We start from the raw sequence: 21326 nt of genomic DNA, 5'->3' as shown, positions 1-21326 counted from the left end.
CAATTTAATGCACTCTAACTGCCTATCAAATGAAATTAAAGGAAATTAAGAGGAATTAAGCCGACACGCCGAAATATCACGTGTATGTAATACAAGGGGTATAATCCGAGTAACAGCAATATATTGCAGACAAAAAAATTGTACCCGACCGCCTTGATATGAGTAACAAAATTACTGTTCTCGGAGCCAGTGAGCCATGATTCCTAGATCCTCAGCCGTTTGAAGTACATTTTCAATCGAAGATTCGAGTTGTGATTTGTTCGCAAATTCTGATTGCTCGTTGACGGATAGACTTGTACATTTAACAAGTGCGTTGCGTTGGATCAGAGCCGTAAAGCTGGTCAACAGGGCTGTTGAAGCAGGCGCAGAGGTGAAGGATTTTGTAGGAATAATCATGCTGAGTTTTGAAGGTTGGCCATAGAGTGTCTGGAGCTTAATTGAGACCTTTGAAGGTGCCACCTGGGATGGGACCGATGTAGAGAGAAAATCTGATAGTGACGGGTACGTGGACGGGGACGGAGGTGGGGTGAGCCAGCGAGGAGCAAAAACACTACTTAACAACGACTGCGTAAACAAAGATTGCCGCAGGATCTCAAATACCGAATAAATCTGACGCGGATGAGAAATGTAAATGCGGTCGACGATCTGCATGTCTGCAGCAGGCGACGCTGCGAGTGAGAATCTATATAAAATTGAATTTCCAGCAGAGTCGAAAACAGTACGTGACGAGTACAAAGGATTATTTGTGCTGGTAGTCGACTTTGAAATTTCACTAGAGAGTTCACTACTCGGATCGAGGATCGCTGCGTCGTAAAACGGAACCGCGACTGGAGGATCAAGAACTAGAACGTAACCAGCTACCTGGTCTTCCAGACCGGTGTAATCAGGCTCCTGCCACATCGTTGGTTTTGCGGCCAAATCAAACTCTGGATCGAGATATGCATTTGTCTGAACCACACCACGAGATCCTGTAGACTCATCAATCTCGACAAGCACACGATACCGATTCGATTTCGAGCTTGGCACTCGATGGCGATCTGTCCAATACAATATAGAAAGTCCGACAACGCCATCTCCGTTCATAATAGGCTTCCCGTGGCCCTCATTTTCCGCGTCCCGGCCGACCTCGAGCTCATGTTTATATATTTTTGTCAATGCAGTCAGGTACAGCGTTGCGACGGCATGGAAATTGTCTATCTGAGCGGTCGACAGTCTATCCTGTCGCGCTATCCTATCTAAGTTCTTAGCGAATCGGTCGAGTGTGGGAGATTGTAGATCGGCTAGGAGAATGCCATCCACGGCCGCCTGTTCTTGTGCCATATCAGCGGATAGTGCGTTCGCCAGCGACATTGTGACTTTGACAATCTTTCGAGCAGGAAAAATCATATCGATATCAACAAGCACAATTCGGCCTCCAAGACTTATCCGCTTGCCATCCTTTGTGTCTTCTTTGAACACTTCCAGTCTGACTTGTTAGAACCTTCATCCTCCCTTTGACAGAATACAAGTTTACCCACCCATAAGATTTTGCAAGTCGCTCAATCCCGGACTCGGAAATTGCTCCCGGCCGCTGCCTAATCATATCGATAACTGTTTGAATCTCATTTTTAGCTGTGGTTTTCGGCCTCTTACTACCAATCATTGATTTATATATATTATATGCCGTGAATGAAGTATGAAATGAAACCTTTGATCTATGAGATATGTATTATATATTATATACTATAGAGCATATCAAATGCTAAATGCATATATGATATATGCTAGTTATTGCTTTCAGTTTAACATATATCTGGACAACATAAAGAATAGATGGGAACATATTACATAATAATAGTTATATACTTATGTAAGCGAAGTCACTTAACGTAGACAAGGGTTTGACAACGCCGAGGTAACTCCTTTGTCATGAAGACCACGATTGCTTGACAACCGAAAGGACTGAAAAGGAGTCGAGAAGAGCTAAAAAAAAAAGGACAACCGTCGGGTTAGAGACTAATTCACTCTCAAATTCGTGCATACCTTCGAAAATAATTCTCACGAGCCGATTTTTGTCTGGACTTGCTCATTCAAGACACTTTCACGCTGTCGTCGTCCGTAACATCGTCATATACCAACGGCGCCGTGATGGCTTCGAAGGCGAAGAGAGAAGAGCGTCGACGTCGATCGTCGAGCATTATTTCTCGGGTCGAGCCCGAGACGATCGAAGAGCAGACTGACCAGGCCGCGCTGCCTAATTTGAATGCGAATTGGGTCAACAACAAGGGTAGGTCAACGCTGACACATACAGATAGATAATTAATCAAATCTGACAACTTTAGGCGCCTGGGTGATTCACTTTGTTTTGATTGCAGCTTTGAAAGTATTTTACGATCTTCTTCCAGGCGTTTCGCAGGAGTTGTCGTGGACTTTGACGAATGTGTCGTATGTTATAGTAGGTCGACCTTAATTTCTATTAAGAGCTGAAATTACTCAGATCAATGAAGCGAAACTAACAGTCCAGGGATCGTATTTGATGTTTCATTATGTGACCGGAATTCCATTTGAATTCAATGCGGGAGCGTACGATAACCTGAATATGTGGGAACAAATTGACAACGGCGATCAGTACACCCCAGCGAAGAAGTTTCTTTTAGGAGTTCCTATTGGCTTGTGAGTAGCTATTGCGCAGTTATTTATATTTATATACTGACAATCAGGTTTCTAATTTCGACACATTACACACACTACGATATCAGCATGTTTGTGCTGAATTGTATGGCCTGCTTATTAGTGGTCATTCCTAAATTGCCCAGCGTAAGTTTCTCTAAATTCTGCGCGCGAACTGCGTTTTAATGATTTATAGTTTTATCGAGTTCGTCTTACCGTTCCTGATCTGGGTTCACATGAGTCTTGAATTTTGCTTGTTTTAACTCTCCGGCTTGGATTGCAGTTATGTTATTTTGTTATGTTTATGTTGTGATGGCGAGTAGAATGTTTATAGTGGCGTAAAGGCAATGCGATTATATTTAAACATACTATATTACTGAATAGCTCGTTCTAGCTGTCTCCATTCTGCAGTTAGCTCTTCAGAAGGATGATCGGTCAGGTCCATGTCTAGTAACTCATCTCTCTTTGCTCGTTCAAGCCCAGCCTTAATCTGAGCTCGCTCGTCATCTGTAAACCCTGCATCAGATTTAGCAATCATCAATAGGACCTGGACAATTTTCTCGATCGCAGAGTATGACTGCTCGACATGTAGCAAGGTTAGTAAATCTGGTATAGCACTTAGTGTACGGAGCATTTCAATTTTGTCGGATAATGGCTCTGTTGATAAAATACCTGCCAGCAAAAAAATTGATCGTTGCCTGATTTCTGTGTCAACTTCATCCAAGGATTTGTCAGTATTGTCTAGCTCCTGATCAACGAAAGCTCTGCCTCGGATCAAGTTGACCAAGACTTTCCATCCCTGAGCGTTGCGAAACGCTTCGTAGCCCGGCTGATGGTTGCGGATTGCTGAGCTCAAACAGTACATAGCCTTCAATCTGCAGTCTTTACTTTTATCTCCATTCGCGATCGCCAACAGATCCGGTACCGCGTTCGGATAGGCAGCCAGTGCCGCCTGGCTTTTCGGATTGTTTTGAACTGCCGTTCCAATTACCCAGCAGGCCATTTTCCGGATCACAGGCTCAGGTGATTGTAGCTGGCTGAGCAAGCCAGGCCACATGCCCATTGGTTCTAGATTATTTGCATTGTCCAGGTTTTCCACCAACATCTCGAGATTATCAAACGCCGATTCCCTGTCGTCCAAACTCGCACTCTCTGACTGAATGATGGCCATCGACTCTTGCATCAACTGTGCGTCCGATGGCTGTCCAAATAGTTGGCCAAGTACTTCTGCATTCTACATCATTAGCCTGATCTGAAGGGTAGACAAAAACAACAGATGCCTCGTGTAGTTGTATCTTACCGGAGTCGGCTGGCGCCGGTCTTCCTCTGCGATTCCGGTTGATTCCGAATTTTCCAGCGACCATTTCAATAGTTTCTCCATTTCCTATAACTCTGCTTCTCCCTACTTACAAATATTTAATACTTAATACAATACTGCGTTGGTAAAATATATCGCTATAGTTCAATTACTAGAAAATAAACTGAATCACGTGAAAGACATCCCATTACATCATCGACTCGTAGGTCCAGGAAGGAACTAGCAGCGCTCAAAGATATGATAGAGATTAGGTAAATTGGCAATTTCAATCACCGCCGGGAGAAGTGATTCAGTTGCTACGAGCCGCCTCGCAATCGTCGGGAATAAAACTTGTTCTAAAGTTTGCTTCACTTTGGCTTGTCGCTCCTGTCCGCATACTTTGTCATGAACATCTTCGTTGTCTTGTAAAGACTCAGGCACATAAAATGAAGCTAGTTGGCGTAAAATATATCGAAAGCAAGACTTTTCCTCCGTCCAATCCGTCTACACATCAGTATCCACTCATATCGTTGCACAATAAGCACATACCTCCAACAGGCGAGAAATAAATGAGGCTAGTTTTGCAAGCGGCGGTATATATCCTTTCAATAACAATGGAATAGCCTTCAACTCACCGTCATCAATTTCAAGTGAGAAGTATTCCAGTAACATAGACTTCATAGACTGTAGTTGCTCGAGTTTGTACTAGCCATTGGTGTCAATCTTTCGATTTGGAATGCTATTCCAGTCACTCGGCTTACCTGGATATCTGCATGGTCACCCTCGCTCTCTACACTGTCAATCTCGATCAATGAAAGCAACGAAACCGAAGGCTGTAACTTGATTACGCCGAAATTACCAAAATCAGAGACTCCGATTTGATAGAATAAATTGAAACAAACCGCGCCGTAGTCAACTAGATATAGTTTTACTCCATACTGAATAGCAGCCAATCGCTTGTAAACATCCGCAACCCCAATGAAAGAGTGGTTTGCAAACAGATCTGTTAAACCTTCGTGCAAATTATCCCGAATTTCGCGGCGCAGCGCTTGAACGCTTAGTAGACGTATCCCAATGTATTCCCGGTCAACGAATTCGTAGCCGGTTGAAGAGGGATGTAGGTTAGTAGCGGAGGTTTTAGATTGCTCGTCCATTGCATTTGACTTGCGCTTGACTGGAGGATTCGGAGTGATCGGCGTAGCCAACGTGGGGACTAGTGTTGTGATTTTCTGCTCTCTATGGTCGGTTCGGACAAGATTGTATTCATATTTTTTGTTGTTATTTCGATTAGTAGTTGATTGTTCTCCAGATCTTGATCCTATAGCCTTTGGTTCGACGCCTTTGTCTGCTGTCACAACCTTTTCGGCTGCGGTGGGCTGCGCTAGTAACACAGTCTGAGTCTTAAAGGACCGACTGCTATCAACAGCTATTAAAGCGTCCAATATTTTTTCACATATAACCTGGACAATCTCATCCTGATGTAAAAATCGGACTTCCCGCTTCGTTGGATGCACATTTACATCCAACTTGTCTGGCGCAATTTCCAGCGACAAATACACAAACGCATGTCCACCTTTCGGCAAATATGTGCTATACAACTGAGCCACAGCTTTTTTCAATGGCTCGCAGCTCACAGCGCGGTCTAAACTGTCAGTATTGAACGCAGCACAATACAACCATACATACGATTTATGAAGATGACTGACGGATAGCTTCGCTTTGCGCTGTAATTCGCATTCGTAACCAAACCTTCTACACCGCGCAACCCATACTTCGCCACTTCTGGCACATTCACCTTGATGAGCTCATTTGCGATTGGACTGCCATATACGATCCGGATTCGATCGACTGTCGACGCCTGTGCAGGAATATTTAACGTTGGATGGGCATCACCGTACTTCTTGCAACTGAATCCGATGCCAGAGCAATGTATTCCATAAGCACCCACGACATCTAGAACTCGAGTGTACTCTTCAGCACCTGATCTTAGAGCCCGCCGACGAGCAGGAACATTGTAAAACATGTCTTCGACCAGGATTTGCGTACCCGGTTTCCCCGCGGCAGGTCGCACCGGCCTGCTCAGCCTGCCGTCCTCATAAACTGCCCTCCACGCACAATCCGACGTTGTTCTATTTCGAGTTGTCACAGTCAAATGCGCAATATGAGATATACTTGCGAGTGCTTCACCGCGGAATCCATAGGTTGATATCGTTTGCAGATCCTCAAACTTACACAGCTTTGACGTCGTAAACCGCTCGCAGAGAATTTCCAAATCACCATTCGGAATCCCTTGGCCATTATCGGTTACTTGTAACATTTTCATTCCACCTTCTTTCACTACTACATCTATGCTTGTGCTGCCGGCATCGATGGAGTTCTCTAGCATCTCCTTCAGCGCATTCGCTGGTTGAATTATGATCTCGCCTGCGGCAATTCGATTTACTACTGTCGAGTCCAGAGCCTATCTATTTAGCTAATTCTGATGATTATATTTATACCATTACCTTTATCCGTATTTCACCCATGACACTGCAATATTAACTCCATGCTACAATATTATAATACAAACTAACGCGCATTAACACGTCATGACATCAAGAATCGACACGTTATCACGTGATCATGTCCATATTAGTTCCAGCAACGCTCGCCTAGCCAGATCTTTCAGCTCTTTACTCTCATCCGACTGCTCAAGCTCTTTTAAAATCTCTCGCGTAGAGTCAAACGACATCAGTGCGGGACACACTAGGCCCGGAAGATGCTGCAATTTACAAAGCGGACACAGTTCGACAGTCACTTTCCGCAGCGGACAATCGCCTGGCCTATGGTTCTGGTGCAATCCATCGCACGGTAGCTCGACGTCATTGTATTTCCGTAATAGTTGCAACAGATCCAGCAGGCCCGCCGTTTTCATATAACTCTGTGCTGTCTCAGGCTCATTCACCAAGCTCGGACTTATTAGAGAACACATGTAGCTCGTTTGTGAGCTCAGCATATTTGCGTCTCTCGCCGCTGCACTTTGGCAGTCGCGGACGACGGACAACTCGTAGTCATCATCTTCTTCATTTTGGTTGTGAGCTTTACTTGATTCTGCAGGGCCCGTCTTGATAATCTTATCTGATGTGTTGTTTGCGAGTCTATCTTCATATTTCAGCGCTACCTTCGGCTTATTGGTTAGCGGGGCCGCTGGAGTAGACGAAGTTTCTCGGACACGTTTGCCTCGGCCAAGTTCACTCTGCCACTTCTGCGACGCAGCTGTATGCGTTTCCTTATATTCCTGCTGTCGTTGTCTGATCAATTTATCCCAGAAATCATCCTCGTTTGTGGCCTCGTCGTTCGAAAAATCATCCGTGTCTCGGTACGACTCCGTGAGGATCTGCGACTCGTTGTTCCACTCCCGGACAAAGCCAAACTCGTTCTTCGAACTGGCTGTCGTGATCGCCTCATCTTTCGCAGCAACTAAAGACCGGTCGAGCAATCGAGTAATTGTTACATCGTCGTATTTCAACTGAAGTTTCTCATCGTTCTCCTCAAACAACTCCCGCGTGGTACTGCGAAGAATCGCACGAAAATCAGGACCATTGCTCGCACGACTCGCGCTCATGTTCTGCACAACTAATTCATCCAGCATCTCTTTTTTCTTGCGCACATCTAAGATTCGCTCTTCCACAGACGGTCTGGTAACCAGTGTGAATACTAGGACTCGCTGCTTCTGGCCTATCCGATGCGCACGAGAGTGTGCCTGCAAATCCTGCTGCGGGTTGAAGTCCAGGTCATACATAATCACTGTATCTGCCGCTGCTAGATTTATACCGACTCCGCCGGCTCGGGTAGATAACAAAAATACCTGTAGCATCGATTCAGGTGCATTAAACGCCTCGATGTTCCGTTGCCGTTCTTGACTAGAAAAGGACCCGCTCTATTTAATTAATACTTGCTACAAAGAACAAATCCTGAAACACTCACTAATCGCGTAAACGAAATACCCATCAAAACCAGAAAATCCTCCAAGATATCGAGCATACCAACGAACTGGCTGAATATCAAAGTCTTATGTCCATCTGCAATCAATTTCGGCAGCATCAATCGCAGAAACTGTAGCTTGCCGCTCGCCGAGGTCAGAACTTCCAGCGGATCATCACTTATAGCTTCATCTTCAAGTTCTTTTCGATATAGATACGGGTGGCATAGACATTTTCGTAGTTGCATTAGAATATTCGAGCAATCCGATTTCGCAGGACCAGATTTGGAACCGATCGCCTCCAACAGTTGGGGGTCCCTCGATACAATCGACTTGCATATTTTACGCTGCAAGGCCGTCAACGCAATAGGTACAACGATTTCTGTTTTGCTCGGCAGATCAAGTACTTGCTCTTTGGTTCGTCGCAAAAAGTAAGGCTGAAGTAGCTTTAACAGTCGCTGTAAAGTATCTTCGTGGCTCAAATCTGCGTACTCCTTTTCCAACAATTGAGTACGAAATTTTTGAGGGTCCAAAAACTGCATCAAATTAAATAGTTCCCGCATGTTGTTCTGTATCGGCGTTCCTAAAAATGTCAGCAATTTTGATTCTGCCACTGCCACTGCCTGCACAATCCCACACACCTGTTAGTAACACCTTATGGCGGCAATGCGTCAATTGAAACGTCTTAGAAAGTAAGTTGCGGTCGCTTTTCAATTTTTGGCCTTCATCAACTATTAAGGATTGGAACCGAATATTTTTAAGAAACGTCGACTCCTCTGTCACCCCGTTATAGGACGCAATCACAACGTGGCAGGCCAAATTTTGCGGTGAGCTACATCTCATCTCAAAAGATTTCTGCAAATTCTTGCTCATGGCGCCTCCATATAGACCACAAACCCGAACACCCGGACTCCATTTTTCAAACTCAACGATCCAGTTCGGAATTGTCGAATGCGGTGCGGCAATAAGAATTGGCCAGATGTTGTGTTCGCAGACCAATACCGAGACAAAAGCGATGATCTGAATGGTCTTGCCGAGTCCCATATCGTCTGCAAGAATACAGGGATGCAGAGTAACCCATTTGTAAAAAAGCCAATTCAAACCTTCCATCTGATACGGCAGTAGCTCCCCTCCTACCAAATATGAAGGCTGCTTCTTTTTCTCCAAGCTTGAAAAAGGCAGCTTTCTCAGCTCAATAAGTTTCTCTTTCACCGATCCAGGACGTCCGAGCCAAAACCCTTCAACATATTTCCGATAAGCCACTTGGAAAGCTCGGTAGAGAGGAATCTCATCCACGCCTGGAGGCTCATCCCAGCATGACTCTTCATATCCTGTACCAGCCCACTTCGCGTTCACACGCGTGACCAGATTGATGGCTGCAAGCTCGTCTTGTTTGGATTGGAATCCACGCTGGTCACGGTTCGTTCCGCCTTGATACTCGACTGCAAAGATAATATCGATTTGGTAAAACTCATCGGAGATGGCGTCAGACTTGTCCGCAATCGGTAGCATATTTCGTTTCATATGCGAGCTCAATGTTGTGAAGTTTGTCACGGCAGAAATCCAGCTACCAGGCAGCCAGAGCGCTCTCCGGTAAGAAGTATTAGCAAACTTTACCAAGTATTCACGGTAATTAGCTGGGACTGCTCCGGAAACTACCTCAGTCAGTGGATGAATGAAATCGGTTGACCTCCATCCTAAAATTTCAAGTTTAGGCGTGTTCGTATATTTATCGCATAGCCCGCAGATTAGCGATCCATGATCTGCTAGCAACAGTGTAATGTGCTGGATGTGCTGGCCCAGAAAACACCACTCACAACGACGCAGTAAATTATTCGGATTAAGTAGCTGCGTTTGAATAAAAGTCTCACTTTCCATTTCGTTTTGAAATCCGTTTCCGAGTTTCTGCGTCGCTTCGGATTGTTGGTCAGTAATCCCACAGGAGGGGCCTGGATCGAAACAAACAGTACAGAATCGATAACCTGGGTCCAAGCCAGCGCGACTAAAACCAGTGCAATAACGGCAGCTGAAAAGCCGGGGCAGTTTAGGCTGATGATACTGCTTAGCGCATGTAGGTCGTCGCGAACATCCGGTGTCGAGATGCAGCGAGAGTGAACAGCCTATACAGTACATAAGCATTTCAGGCTTGTATTCAAGCTGACCACATGCTGTACAAAATCTCGAATGCGTTTTAACAAAGTCAGAATCGTATATGACTCGATTGGGCAGCGATAATTCAGCTTTCTGTTCTTGTACTTCGCTCGATGAGCATACGGAAGTCAATCCAATCTGTTCCGATTCATTAAAAGCATGTGCATTTGATTTAGATTTTAGTTTTGTCTTTTTCTTCGTACTGAATTTCGATCTAGACTTCAATTCCACTCTCAGTTCCGATTTTGTCAGATTATCAGCGCTTAAGGCTCGGTAAGAGGTCGTGGAAGACAACGACGACTCTGATAATTCCGACTCTGCTAACGAAGTATATGAAACCTTCAAATGGCGATCACGCAAATTATTTCTATATAATAAAGCATCTGATATACTACATTCTCCGTCCGAAGGTTCTAACTCTGGCTGTCTGGCGAAGTCGCGGCTCACTTGAACTAGTTCCAGCTCGGCGTCGGGTCCGAAAGTCGGATCATCATCGCGAATACTTTCAGAATCTAGAGTCTCTTGAGAGAATCCAGTCAAAAAGGAGTTGTAAGCATGTTCTCCGTTGTGATAGTGTTGTAGTCTTTCTACAGGGATCTAGACTATTAGTTATCAGAGTTGGAGACCATACCACTATAGTACAAAAACGCTCACATATATTAAATCTGCCGATCCAAGCTCAACAAGAGTAAAACCATTAGGATACTCCTCTTTAACCGAAATAATCGTCAGCATCTCTTGATCTTCTGGTCGGAGAGCTCCTTTCCTTGGATTAACACGCACAGTAAGCTGGCCCTTTCCATGCGAATCTGAGAGCACTACTGCTCGCTCAGCTGACGCCATTATGTCCACAGATAGTGCAATATCGTGCTTTTATTCTTTTTTTGGCAAATCAATCTCATTCCGCCTGATTTCAGAAATCAGTATCCGTGAAGATTGCTGGCCTTGTTCAAACATAAGCGATCAAAAGTGGGAGCATACAATCCAAGTGTTTTGTGGTAAATCGTGCACTATATTGCACCACATTGCAGATCATATTATTTCGAAACTAGTGAAAACAAAAAGATTTAATAATAGAATGATGGATTCGACGACTTCTCGGATATTTGATGAGTTCACGGATAAGCTGGTAGCGGAACCAGGACGTGACGAGCACGATTCTGCTGATGAAGACGAGTTTATGGAGCTATTGGAAGAGGACACAACCGTTCTAGATGCATTCCGCGAGCGGAGAATGCAAGAATTAGCAGTCCAGTACGTTATTCTATCTCAATCATTGCAATGACACTTATCGAGTAGAATGAAAAAGGCTAGAAAACTGCACGAGGATGGCCATGGTATTCTGACTGAAGTGCCGTCTGAGAAAGAGGTTATGAACATATCCACGTAAGATAAAGCTTTAAGGCTGAGTATGAAATTGAATCAAGACTAATTTTAGTTCAACGAAACATGTCGTCGTGCATTTTTTTCATCCCTCGTTTAAGCGCTGTGCAATCATGACGGCTCGACTGCAGGTATTTATATATATGGCCGAGAATCATTTCAATACTAACTTTGATCAGGCACTCACAGCCAAGCATATGGAAACTAGGTTCATCAACATAAATGTTGACAATGCACCTTTCCTTGTTGTCCGACTGGGTATTAAAGTTCTTCCATGTGTCGTTTGCTTTATCGACGGAATCGAGAAATTGCGCTTAGTAGGATTCGATAAACTAGGCAATCAGGACGACTTTTCTTCTGAAGCGCTTGAGTTTACTCTACAAAAATGTGGTATGTATATTTGCAAGATCTATTTACAGAACTGACAGTAAGCAGGAGTCATTCAAAGTAAGCTCGGAAAGCTTCGTGAACACCAGAGTTCGACACCAGCTGCAAACGACGAAGACTCTGATTGGGATTGATATACATCTTAACATTACGTGCTCAAATAATTTTTTAGCAAACTTTAATTAAATAGCACAGGATATGGCTAATATCACTTGAACTCTTCAATTAGAGCCATTTTTAACCAAATCTTCACATAATCGTCTACAACAAATCCTTCACGCGTTCACGCGTCGGACGCAAACAACTACACGTGATGAGCCGCATGAACCGGATTCGAGAGTCCAGGGCGTAAAAAGTAGATAACTCTGATAGATGATCCGAGGTCCTACAACAGCCAGCAGAATTAACAGAGAGAAGCGATTTGACACGGGCTTTTACCTTAAAATCGAAAAATAAGGCAAATTTAGGGCCAAAAAGGTGTGTCAGATTTGACGTCCGGCTAGCGGGGAACGATGATATCCGCTATTCTCCTATATAATCAGAAGGGCGAAGTATTGATATCACGGTTATACCGTGAGCATCGATGGCGGAATATTTCTGACTTGTTTCGGATTCAAGTCATTTCCAATACAGATGTGAGTTTTAGTTCATATATTTTGACGGTAAAGTAAATGCTGACAAACATTTTAGGTGCGGTCTCCAGTGCTGACAATGGGCACGACGACGTTTTGTCACGTTAAGCATGAAAACATTTATGTCGTAGCAATCACCAGGCAGAACGCAGACGTGGCGCTAATATTCGAGTTTTTGTACAAAATTGTTGCGTTAGGAGTGTCGTATTTCGGCAAATTGGACGAGGAGTCTGTGAAAAGCAATTTTGCATTGATCTACGAGCTGCTAGACGAGATACTCGATTTTGGGTATCCGCAGAATACAGAGACAGATACATTGAAGATGTACATTATGACCGAGGGAGTTCGGTCCGAAATCCGTGCCGAAGAAACTTCGAAAATCACTATGCAGGCCACTGGTGCGATTTCCTGGCGCAGAGACAACATAAAATATCGCCGGAACGAAGTCTTTGTTGATGTGTTTGAAGATGTCAATTTGTTGATGAGCGCTGCAGGTAGGAGACTATTTTTGGCGGCCTGGCTAGAATGGTGCTGACAAGCTAGGAAATGTGTTGCGCGCAGACGTGAATGGTCATATTATCCTGCGAGCATTTCTATCAGGCACGCCGGAGTGTAAATTCGGGTTGAATGACCGCTTACTAATTGACAATTCTGAAGACGACCAGCGCAAGTATGTACATTTGCCATAGTTTAACTTGTCCATACTAATAAACAGTACGAAAACAAAAGCGGCCGCAGGTTCAGTAAGTCTAGAGGACTGCCAATTCCACCAATGTGTGCGTTTAGGTAAATTCGACCAGGACCGGACGATCAGCTTCATTCCGCCTGATGGAGAATTTGAGCTGATGAAATACCGCGCAGTGGAAAACATCAATCTTCCTTTTCGCGTGCATGTACTTGTCAACGAGCTGGGAAAATCGCGAGTTGAATACAAAGTTGCTGTGAAGGCGACATACGGGTCAAAATTATTTGCAACGGGCGTGTCGGTTAAGATCCCGACTCCATTAAACACGGCATCGGTCAATACACATGTTAACCAGGGCAAGGCCAAATATGAACCATCTGAGAACGCAATTTACTGGAGGATTAATCGGTTCCCAGGCGACTCGGAGTTCATATTTTCTGGCGAAGCAGAGCTATTATCGGCGACGACGAAAACAAAAACTTGGTCAAGACCACCGGTCGCGTTGCAGTTTAATCTAATGATGTTTACAAGCTCTGGCTTGTTAGTGAGGTATTTGAAAGTTTTTGAGAAATCGAATTACACGTCGGTTAAGTGGGTCCGGTATGTTGTTCGCGCAGGCAGTTATGAAATCAGGGTATGTATTGTACACTAAATCGTACTAAATTGTACTAACTATATACAGTTTTAATTCATCAGATTACTAGCATACGCTATGGCAGTTAGTACTTGAATTAATAATTGTTCAAAATATACACATACCCATTGGCTTGATATTCGGATGTTCAACGGCGTCGTACGTTTGGAAAGTCAATTCGTAGTCGCTTTTAATATTAATCACGGCCGCCTTGTTTCCTTGCGAATCACTGACTAATTAGAAATTCAGCTATTTAAGATATTAGGCTAGTACATACCAATAATTCGGTGCAGAAAAAACTGTAACAAGTCGACCTCCATGCTCGATTTCATATCCACCCATTCGAACCTCATGGCTTCGAATGACGGCCATCAGGTTGTTAGCGTCGCAGAACCGCTTAGTCACGTCTGGTCCAAACTGCAGACCGATGCCGCGTTTACTCGGCCCTCTACCCGGTTCGGGCTGTGGATCGGTCCACAGCATTTCCATCATGATTCCGGCCTGACCTGGCTGTTTCTGAGCGAACCTGTTAAACTTGCGGACGTCGTCAAGAGAGATGCTATCATCAGAAAACAAACCACCATGTAAGACAAAGTAGTTTCCACCAATCAAAGTAGCGAGCGGCAGAAGACTAAACGCTTCGGAAAAGAGCTTAAAAACCTTCTCGGAGTATTTCGCTTTGCACTCGCCCTCGAAACCGTAGACTTTGTTCATCTCGTCAGCCTCATGATTACCTCTGTTCAAGTAGAATCGCGTCGGATATAGCCATTTGTATGCTAGGAACAAAAATGCAACTTCTGTAGACCATGAACCTCGATCAACAAAGTCACCATTAAATAGGTAAATGTGTCTTTCATCTGGCCGACCGTTGAATCGGAATAATTCAAGGACGTCATAGAACTGACCATGTGTATCACCGCAGACTGACATAAGCTCATCGGGACCGACTTCAACCTCGACCATTGTGGGCTCAGATCTGAAGATGGCCATCGTCTCAATAATGATTGCAAATAGGTACTTCCTTGGTAGCCGCTTGCCAGCTTTGAACCGCAGAATCATGTCGTCGATGAACGCCTGAGTCATGATAAGTTTCGGGAGACCCTGTGCATTGGTCTCTGAATCGGATTCTAGTTTCACACCGTCATAGCTTGCCTCGAGAGTCATCGATTCGTAGTCGATCGAGTCGGCCACAGAAGGCTCGTCTGCGACCTCTATTGCTGCTTCAAATGCAAGCCTGCGTACAACTTTCTGACATTCATCTCGCTTTGAACGCGCATTTTTGTCGTTTGGGGCACGCGCGCAAACAGCTTTGAAATCGAGCAGCGCAAGCTGAGGCCGAAGCAGCGACGTGTATGCGACCGCTCGACGGTAGTACGACTTCACATAGTCGGGGTTGATCCGAATTGCCTCGGTCGCGTCCTGGATCGCAGCCCCGTACATTTCATCTTTGATGTACGCCTGCGCTCTGTTAGACCAGTAAATCTCGCTCGTGGGATCCAAGTCGATCGCCTTGGAATATAATTGGACTGCCATCTGATAATTGCCTGACGCAAGCACTTCATTCGCCTGATTCTTAATTAAGGATGCTTCAGCCTTCTCATCCGCAGTCGGTGTTCGCTGCTCAGACTTGGTCTCAATCGACGTCAGACTTGTGCCGGCACTACCATCATCTGATAACTTCTCCAGCGTGCTTTCGTCTTGCTCAGGCTCAATATTAGACTTGTCGAAGTCCTGCACAATTTGGCTCACTTGTATAGACTCGCTCATATTATATTATATTATATTAAGTTATATTATGCGTAAATATCATATACTAGCATAGAAATTTCGTTATAATCTAATCCTTCTTTATACCTGACTTTTATTTTCAGGCTGTTCATACGAAGCAAGCACCAACACCTTACATTACAGAGATCTAGACTGATAAGCCTGGAATATAAATTAAAAATTCTAATATATGAAATATAACAGTAATCCTAAATTTTATGAACACAAAATCTAAATGGAAAAACAAAAAAGGAAAATGGTATGGATTCAAAAAATGTCTTTGCTCTGATAGTGTGATGATTGTGAAGATCAACGTATATAACCGACTCAGTTCAGCCAAAAAAAAACAAACAAAAAAACAGAAGAATAATAAAATAGATGTTGCTCATTGTGAAGGAAGCGAACTACAATCTACTCAGTAGAAAATAGGGAAGAGTGGCGTGAATATTGCCATTGGCTACATCTCATATATTGGAGGTAGTAGGTTGAATTAGAATGACAGATCAAGTTGTTCTGGTTAGATCCAATTGAGCCAGAACGACAAAATTTTCTGAATTGTTCGCCATTGTTTGGTATATTACAAGTGATAAATAGTTCGCAAATAGAAATTCGTTGCAAAAAACTATAGGCAACTAAATCATTCATTATTTTCATACACGACAAATGTTATATGACTGAAGGTCTCGAGTAAAATTGGTCAGACTCCGTACTATTTAGTCAATGTTCAGCAGCTTATTTTACTCGATTATTCCAGTGATTGAGAGGTTATAAATGGTTCATGTAATATTTAATAAAACTGATTTAGCAACATAGCACTTGTAGATAGTTAGCGGAGCTGACGTGGAGACACTAATATCAATATCCCAATACTTATTGTCAAAATCAAAATTCAATATTAGCAAGTCAGTCTACTAGAGCCTAAATCTGCTAAATACAATGCCGTATAATATAGCGTGAGTATTTCTTTTCAGACCCCCCAAACCATTTGCTAACAGCTCAGAATGGTATGCGATTTTTTTTATCCGCAGCCGGGCGGAATAGAATCGCACATTTACCAGCTTTCATCGGTAAGAGAACGATATTACAAGCGGATTAAGACTTAACATTTAGAAACTGATATCTCTCGGACATTCGGTAATAATTATTACACACCACCACAAATCACGGACAGGAGTTAGATATTTGACCCATGGACTGAAAGTCTACTACGTTCCCTTCTTCGTCCTGTACCGGGAGTCAACTTTTCCGTCGGTATTTTCCTTTTTTCCTATATTGCGCAACATTCTTATTCGTGAGGAAATCGAAATCGTTCATGGCCATGCAAGTTTGAGTAGTCTATGCCATGAAGCTATTTTGCATAGTCGGACAATGGGCCTGAAGACTGTGTTCACCGATCATTCTTTGTTTGGATTCGCAGACCCCGGTAGTATTTTAGGAAACAAGCTACTAAAGTTTACGCTCAGCGATATTGGACATGTTATTTGCGTTTCGCATACTTGGTAGGATATTTATCTCGTGTTCATGTAATATTTGCCTAGTTGACGATTATATTGACAACCGCAGTAAGGAAAACACAGTTTTACGAGCCTCGCTGGATCCGGTTACTGTGAGTGTAATTCCAAACGCTGTGGTTGCGTCAAATTTCAGACCGGATCCTTCTAAAGCATCCTCTTCACATAGTAAGGGCATTCTCAATGTTATGTATCATATTATGCATTCTATAATTTCTAACCAAACAGTAACAATTGTTGTGATATCACGATTATATCCAAACAAGGGTGCGGATTTACTAACGGCTGTAATCCCGCGTATATGTCTGCAACATCCAACGGTTCGGTTTATCATAGCTGGTAGCGGACCTCGCGAAATTGATCTAGAGCAAATGCGCGAAAAGTACCAACTTCAAGAGCGTGTAGAACTAGTTGGCAGCGTTCGTCATGAAGATGTGCGGGATGTGATGGTGAAGGGTCATATATACCTACATCCGTCATTGACGGAAGCGTTCGGAACAGTTCTTGTTGAGGCAGCCTCGTGTGGACTTTTGGTTGTGACGACAAAAGTTGGTGGAATCCCTGAGGTCCTGCCGTCGCATATGACAATTTTTGCAGACCCTGCGGAGGATGCGCTAGTGATGTCGACCGGGCGAGCAATCGAGCTCATAGAATCTAAGACCGTTGACACTTCCAAATTTCATGATCAAGTCAAGGGGATGTACGGCTGGCACAATGTTGCACGCCGGACAGAAAAAGTTTACGACATTGTTGCCGATTTGGAAAATGAACCCCTGATCGACAGACTCAAGCGCTATTATGGCTGCGGCATCTGGGCTGGTAAACTGTTCGTTATGTGTGTTGTTGTTGACATTTTGATTCTCAGATTACTGTCCTGGCTCTGTCCGGCGGAAACTATCGACCGTGCGCGCAAATGGCCTCGACGGCCGACCGACGAGCCACTGCTTGCAGGAAAAAATAAGACTATTTCTAAAGTTGAGTCTGAAGACGAAGAGAGCGGGTTAGGGGGTAGTAATTCGAAACCTTGCTAATACGTTCTCATTGTTATTTATCTTACTTCATCCATATGATGAAAACTACTTTGCAGGTGGGAGATCCACGTTGCTATACATGCGAGTCGACAGATTATGTGTTGATTTATTTTCTGACTTTGTCTTACCCTGGTCTTTACTTGTACATAACATACACTCGTCCTTTAACTGTAAAGGGAAGGACTGAGAAGAGGATCACATTTGCCAATGCTCTTCCAACAGGGCATAAATGAGCCTGTTGAATTGTGCAACCTCTGATTCCGCTTTTAGTTCAGCTATAGATATCCCTATAGGACTTTGAATCTGGATTTAGAAGATGTAGAGCTATGTTATAGTTAATTATAGTTTTCAGGATATAAGTTCTGTTCATCATATTTTAAGGTATTCTATATTCAGCTTTCGAATCATGTGGACGCCCGACCTAACCATTCTGAACAATTATACTGTGCACACTACTTGTTTTGCTTCACTTTGCAACAGATCAGCCGGAGAGGGTCGGATTGTATGTCTTGTCTAAAGATATGTATGTCCTTACAAGCAGCTTTCCAAATATACGAAGATTATGAATGTTTTGAAAACGAAAGATTTTTAGTAAACGTAATTCCCTATCGGCCATGACTGTATGATAAGACCTTATATCTCTAATTTCACAAGTGTTCACAAGTGATTACTGATTAAGGCCCGTTGCCATCCATTGATTACATAATCGCGTACTATTTATCCAGGCTTAGGGCTAGACTGGAACTCAATGAGTGTTGATCGGATAGAAAATGGTACTCTAATAAATGCGAATAAAACGAGGGGAGGCAGATACGAGCTAAAACGGATTTCTGATAGATTTGATAGTTAAGATAATACCTTTCAAGTTTACAGATCGATCTAGATTTAAACAGCAACAAATTCGGCTGTGAACCGATTAATATTGATCAAAATGAATGGAGGCGCAAGCAAGACATATGGAGTTACGCCGCCGATATCAACTGCGTCGCCGACAGATAATGAGATTCGGTTGAATGAAAAGCTTATCGAAGAGTTGAAGCGGCAAGGATCTTTTGAGTCGGACGCTGAGTCGCAGAAAAGGTGAGTTTCATCGAGATGTGGAAGAGCAATTCTGACTTGGACAAGGATCGAAGTTCTGGGAAAACTGCAATCACTAGCCGAAGAATTTGTCAGAACTGTTAGTCTACAGAAGGGTATGTCCGAGGGAATGGCACGGGATGCAGGCGGCAAAATATTTACTTTTGGGTCCTATCGGCTCGGCGTGTATGGTCCTGGTTCTGATATCGATACGTTGATTGTGGTTCCTAAACACGTCACTCGGGAGAACTTCTTTGATGTATTTGAGAAGCTGTTACGGAAACGACCAGAACTCGATGAGATCGCTGCAGTTCCAGATGCGTTTGTACCGATCATAAAAATAAAGTTCTCCGGTATCTCCATCGATTTGATCTGCGCACGTCTTGATATCCCACAGGTTCCGCTGTCATTGACGCTCGAAGACAAGTCCTTACTTCGGAATCTTGATGAAAAGGATCTCCGTGCCTTGAATGGTACTCGAGTCACGGACGCTATTTTGAACCTTGTTCCTCAGACAGTGGTTTTTAAACATGCTTTGCGAGCCATTAAGTTATGGGCGAAACGTGAGTTTTGCATTCGCAGAGAAAGAGACATATTAATGAAGCATTTAGGACGGACAATTTATTCTAATGTAATGGGCTTCCCTGGCGGCGTTGCTTGGGCAATGCTGGTCGCTCGAATTTGCCAGTTATATCCAAACGCGATAGCAGCCACCATCATTGGCAAGTTTTTCCACATTCTAATCAAATGGAGCTGGCCACAGCCGGTTATGCTCAAACCGATCGAAGATGGTCCCTTGCAAGTTCGAGTCTGGAACCCGAGACTGTACAATCAAGACCGAATGCACCGCATGCCTATCATCACGCCTGCTTATCCCTCGATGTGCGCGACCCATAATATTTCAGCATCTACGCAGAAAGTTATTATGGCCGAGTTCAAGCGAGGTGCTGCGATTATGGACGACATTCTGGTTGGAAACAAACCCTGGGCTGACCTGTTTGAAAAGCACGATTTTTTTTTGCGTTATAAATATTACTTGGCTGTGTTTGCCTCATCCAAAGGCACCGCGGAAGAGCAATTGCGATGGTCCGGCATGGTCGAGAGCAAAATCAGATTGCTCGTTAACAAACTTGAGCTTGTTGGCAGCATCGAACTTGCGCATCCTTTTGTCAAAGAGTACAACCAGGTTCATTACTGCAAGGACGACGAAGAGGCTGCAAAGATAGCAAATGGAGATGAAATTGAGAATAATGCAAAGGAAGCTAATCTGGAGCAAGCAGCCAAGGATGAAGAGAAAGCTATTACCGAGGAGGGTTCAGAGAAGAAAATTGTAGTCTATACAACTATTTTCTTCATTGGCCTTGGAATCCAGCGTGACCGTACGAGTATTGTGCTTTGTGTGAACTATTACTAACTATGCACAGCTGCTAGCAAACAACTGGATATTCAATGGCCATGCAAAGAGTTCTACGAGACTTGCAAGAGTTGGCCGCAGTTTGACGAGGACGTAAATTGCATTCGGGTCCGCAATGTTCGAAAGTACGTCAATTATCTGAGAGTTCTGGGGCTTAAATTAACCTGGAGTAGCTTCAATCTTCCGGATTTTGTATTTGAAGAGGGTGATGTCCGGCCGACAAAGCAGAAAAAAGTGAAGCGCAAGCTAGCGGAGAACGAGGTATGTCTTCCAATTTCCAGATTCCAGACCCATTAGTAACCTCTGTCCAATTGCATTGGGGTTCGATGGCTTACGACTTGTTATGCCTTCAGCCTTCTAATGCAAGGACAGCTACAGAATGTGGATTTGAAGCGGCAAAAGTCGACTTCTATCGAGGCGTGATTTATACTTCAATTGACTAGAGAGATATGGAAGTGAATATGGCAATACCTTTATCCAATGCCGATAGTGTCGTTATTCTGTGTCGATGAGCTGTCTGACCGATGTAGATGTAGCAGCATAATATATATATATAATATATATATAACATAATACAATATAATATAATATACAATATTTTCAATATAAAAATTAATGTAATGTGTTCAATTGTGAATATAACAAGAGTTTGAATAAACGTGTTCAATACTAGTTAGTAGTTACATACACCTTATTATGTAAGCACATAATGGCTCCGTAGCCAGAATTACCACTATTATTAAAGAT

The 21326-nt window shown here is 43.6% G+C and overlaps 10 protein-coding genes across 10 annotated transcripts; 5 read left to right on the top strand and 5 right to left on the bottom strand.

The window, feature by feature from the left end:
- Positions 1–17: 17 nt before the first annotated feature.
- On the bottom strand, positions 18–1760 carry V1516DRAFT_679657 (mediator of RNA polymerase II transcription subunit 1-domain-containing protein). The gene is made up of 2 exons (XM_066922970.1): positions 1518–1760; positions 18–1465 (listed from the first exon to the last, which is right to left on the bottom strand). Exons 1-2 carry the CDS (start codon positions 1640–1642, stop codon positions 172–174), a joined length of 1419 nt encoding a protein of 472 aa, XP_066775586.1. The 5' UTR covers positions 1643–1760; the 3' UTR covers positions 18–171.
- A 171-nt stretch (positions 1761–1931) lies between these two features.
- Positions 1932–3020, top strand: V1516DRAFT_679655 (ORMDL family-domain-containing protein). The gene is made up of 5 exons (XM_066922969.1): positions 1932–2266; positions 2322–2434; positions 2504–2652; positions 2700–2796; positions 2846–3020. The coding sequence occupies exons 1-5, from the start codon at positions 2128–2130 to the stop codon at positions 2894–2896; spliced, it is 549 nt and encodes a 182-aa protein (XP_066775585.1). The 5' UTR covers positions 1932–2127; the 3' UTR covers positions 2897–3020.
- On the bottom strand, positions 2985–4082 carry V1516DRAFT_679651 (armadillo-type protein). Its single transcript, XM_066922968.1, has 2 exons — positions 3950–4082; positions 2985–3883 (listed from the first exon to the last, which is right to left on the bottom strand). The coding sequence occupies exons 1-2, from the start codon at positions 4028–4030 to the stop codon at positions 3023–3025; spliced, it is 942 nt and encodes a 313-aa protein (XP_066775584.1). The 5' UTR covers positions 4031–4082; the 3' UTR covers positions 2985–3022.
- On the bottom strand, positions 4083–6493 carry V1516DRAFT_679649 (histidine kinase-like ATPase). Its single transcript, XM_066922967.1, has 5 exons — positions 6451–6493; positions 5633–6407; positions 4708–5588; positions 4496–4651; positions 4083–4450 (listed from the first exon to the last, which is right to left on the bottom strand). Exons 1-5 carry the CDS (start codon positions 6469–6471, stop codon positions 4187–4189), a joined length of 2097 nt encoding a protein of 698 aa, XP_066775583.1. The 5' UTR covers positions 6472–6493; the 3' UTR covers positions 4083–4186.
- On the bottom strand, positions 6494–10979 carry V1516DRAFT_679644 (P-loop containing nucleoside triphosphate hydrolase protein). The gene is made up of 4 exons (XM_066922966.1): positions 10713–10979; positions 8549–10655; positions 7913–8490; positions 6494–7865 (listed from the first exon to the last, which is right to left on the bottom strand). The coding sequence occupies exons 1-4, from the start codon at positions 10899–10901 to the stop codon at positions 6567–6569; spliced, it is 4173 nt and encodes a 1390-aa protein (XP_066775582.1). The 5' UTR covers positions 10902–10979; the 3' UTR covers positions 6494–6566.
- A 160-nt stretch (positions 10980–11139) lies between these two features.
- V1516DRAFT_665892 (thioredoxin-like protein) lies at positions 11140–11962 on the top strand (the record flags this gene model as incomplete). The annotated part of the gene is made up of 5 exons (XM_066920706.1): positions 11140–11312; positions 11358–11444; positions 11497–11572; positions 11621–11831; positions 11877–11962. 5 exons carry the CDS (start codon positions 11140–11142, stop codon positions 11960–11962), a joined length of 633 nt encoding a protein of 210 aa, XP_066775581.1.
- Positions 11963–12340: 378 nt separating this feature from the next.
- V1516DRAFT_704440 (Mu homology domain-containing protein) lies at positions 12341–13842 on the top strand (the record flags this gene model as incomplete). The annotated part of the gene is made up of 4 exons (XM_066924144.1): positions 12341–12463; positions 12519–12954; positions 13004–13130; positions 13176–13842. The coding sequence occupies 4 exons, from the start codon at positions 12341–12343 to the stop codon at positions 13795–13797; spliced, it is 1308 nt and encodes a 435-aa protein (XP_066775580.1). The 3' UTR covers positions 13798–13842.
- V1516DRAFT_679638 (Metallo-dependent phosphatase-like protein) lies at positions 13774–15607 on the bottom strand. The gene is made up of 3 exons (XM_066922965.1): positions 14057–15607; positions 13905–14008; positions 13774–13855 (listed from the first exon to the last, which is right to left on the bottom strand). The coding sequence occupies exons 1-3, from the start codon at positions 15544–15546 to the stop codon at positions 13830–13832; spliced, it is 1620 nt and encodes a 539-aa protein (XP_066775579.1). The 5' UTR covers positions 15547–15607; the 3' UTR covers positions 13774–13829.
- Positions 15608–16547: 940 nt separating this feature from the next.
- V1516DRAFT_628370 (uncharacterized protein) lies at positions 16548–18088 on the top strand (the record flags this gene model as incomplete). Its single annotated transcript, XM_066919838.1, has 4 exons — positions 16548–16613; positions 16657–17045; positions 17110–17225; positions 17286–18088. The coding sequence occupies 4 exons, from the start codon at positions 16548–16550 to the stop codon at positions 18086–18088; spliced, it is 1374 nt and encodes a 457-aa protein (XP_066775578.1).
- Positions 18089–18824: 736 nt separating this feature from the next.
- On the top strand, positions 18825–21191 carry V1516DRAFT_679632 (Poly(A) polymerase central domain-containing protein). Its single transcript, XM_066922964.1, has 5 exons — positions 18825–19168; positions 19214–19728; positions 19777–20544; positions 20590–20704; positions 20753–21191. Exons 1-5 carry the CDS (start codon positions 19020–19022, stop codon positions 20874–20876), a joined length of 1671 nt encoding a protein of 556 aa, XP_066775577.1. The 5' UTR covers positions 18825–19019; the 3' UTR covers positions 20877–21191.
- Positions 21192–21326: the final 135 nt, after the last annotated feature.

This window comes from Lipomyces oligophaga, assembly GCF_038497815.1.
Source record: "Lipomyces oligophaga strain CBS 7107 unplaced genomic scaffold V1516scaffold_7, whole genome shotgun sequence".
Taxonomy (NCBI): domain Eukaryota; kingdom Fungi; phylum Ascomycota; class Lipomycetes; order Lipomycetales; family Lipomycetaceae; genus Lipomyces; species [Lipomyces] oligophaga.
The sequence above is the reverse complement of the archived record's forward strand: the minus strand, read 5'-3'. Positions and strand labels throughout refer to the sequence as shown.